This window comes from Lissotriton vulgaris, chromosome 4_1, assembly GCF_964263255.1.
Source record: "Lissotriton vulgaris chromosome 4_1, aLisVul1.2, whole genome shotgun sequence".
NCBI classification, from domain to species: Eukaryota; Metazoa; Chordata; class Amphibia; order Caudata; family Salamandridae; genus Lissotriton; species Lissotriton vulgaris.
The window spans coordinates 544,911,583-544,913,489 of NC_141691.1; the positions used below are offsets into that span (position 1 = coordinate 544,911,583).

General features: G+C 35.8%; 1 protein-coding gene across 1 annotated transcript; it reads left to right on the forward strand.

Annotated features, from left to right (window-relative positions):
* The first annotated feature begins 443 nt into the window (after window positions 1-443).
* On the forward strand, window positions 444-1,385 carry LOC147722219 (olfactory receptor 6F1-like). The gene has a single exon (XM_086967278.1). The coding sequence runs from the start codon at window positions 444-446 to the stop codon at window positions 1,383-1,385; it is 942 nt and encodes a 313-aa protein (XP_086823404.1).
* Window positions 1,386-1,907: the final 522 nt, after the last annotated feature.

Consider the following 1,907-nt stretch of genomic DNA (forward strand, 5'->3'; position numbering starts at 1 on the left):
AAATCACTAGAGTTAATTGCTTAACCAAGATGTATGAAAAGGTCCAGAAATGCACCCAGAGACTTTAAAGTGTTGTTTTTTGTGTGAACTCTATCTGATAACAGTGTTCAAATGTAGACAAGAAAAATAGAAAAGAGTAACTAATCTGTTGAATTAAATGGTATTGGGTCCATTCTCATTTTGTTTGGGCGTAGTAATAGCTTGGTGGTCAGAAGAAATTGTAAAAGTTAACGTTTCCTTCAAATACCATGTAGAGAGATCTGAACCTCCCCACTCAAACAATTTTGTATAATTATCATATTAAATGCACTCCATTTGAGATGTTCTGGAAAAAAACTTAAAATATGCTGTGAGTGGATTGCAAAGACATTTCAGGTTTCAAGTAATCATCTCAGGTTTCTGTTTTCAGTTTGTATTGCATGCAATCTAAGAATCAGAAAGACATGGAAAAAGGAAATACAACGAGTGTCGATCACTTCATTCTCATTGGGTTTACTATAAGCAGAGGATTGCAAATATTACTATTCTTGGTCATATGTACCATCTACATCATAACGATCCTTACAAACATCCTGATAATTGCCATCATCAGAATTACACCTTCTCTGCACAAACCCATGTATTTATTCATTGGAACCTTTTCTTTTTTGGAAATATGGTACCCTTCAGCCACTGTCCCCAAATTTCTTTCAAACCTTCTCACAGAGAGCAAATCAATATCTTTCTCTGGATGTATTGCACAATGTTATTTCCACTTCTCTTTGGGAGCAACAGAAAATTATCTCTTGGTAACAATGGCCTTTGATCGCTATGTAGCTATCTGCTATCCTCTGCGTTACATGGTCATAATGAACCATAGACGATGTACTCATCTTGCTCTGGGCTGCTGGGTATTTGGCTTCTTGACTTTCCTTGTAATACCCTTTCAAATTTCAAGACTGCACTTCTGTGGTGCTAACGAAATCAACCACTACTATTGTGACTTTGCTCCACTGGTGATGCTCTCCTGTTCCAAAACCCACATTGTTGAGTTGGATTTCTTTGTATTGGTTACTGTTGGATCATTAGGCTGCTTGCTAGTGGTTATAGTATCCTATGTATGCATCATGTTAGCTATCATAAGAATGTCCAGAAGCAGAGGGAGGAGAAAGGCATTTTCCACATGTGCCTCTCATCTCGCTGTAATAACTTTATTTTATGGAACTATAATTTTCATGTTTGTTAAGCCAACAGGGAGAAGTACTCTACATACCAACAAAGTTGTTTCTGTCTTCCCATCCATTGTGACGCCACTGCTAAATCCTATCATTTACACTTTAAGAAACAAAGAGATAATGAACACCTTAAGAAGTGGTATAAAGAGTTTGGAAATATTAAAGCAATGAAACTGTTTTAGATCGTATATGGAGAAGTTAAGAAGCTGGAAGTTCTTTAGTGCATGATTCACAAAGGTAAACTTACACTATTGTGTAAGTTTGCTATTTCTTACTACTTTTAAAATCTGAGTTAATAGTAAAAGTATGACTGTAGGGTGTAGAAATCCATACATTCAAAAAATAGGCCTGTCCTCAATTGCATAGTCTCTGTCCTCATAAAGTTACCATTAACTCGGAGGTTGTGAATAGAAAACACAATGGTAAACTCAAACCATGTCTTGGTAATCTCCTGTTAAACATGAAAAGGCAACAAGGCAACACTGTCTTGCTCAAGTGTTTGAGAGAAAGATCTTTGGCAAATTCTACAAAGCTAGCAACTGAGTAATCAATTTTGTATCAATGGAGAATATCTTGACTGGAACTCCAGGTAGCTAAAATTGAAAAATCTTAAGTGCATTGTTCACTAATAATTGTCTCAGCAGAATTTAATACATTTGACTTTTAACAATTGAAAAAATATCCCTGAATGAG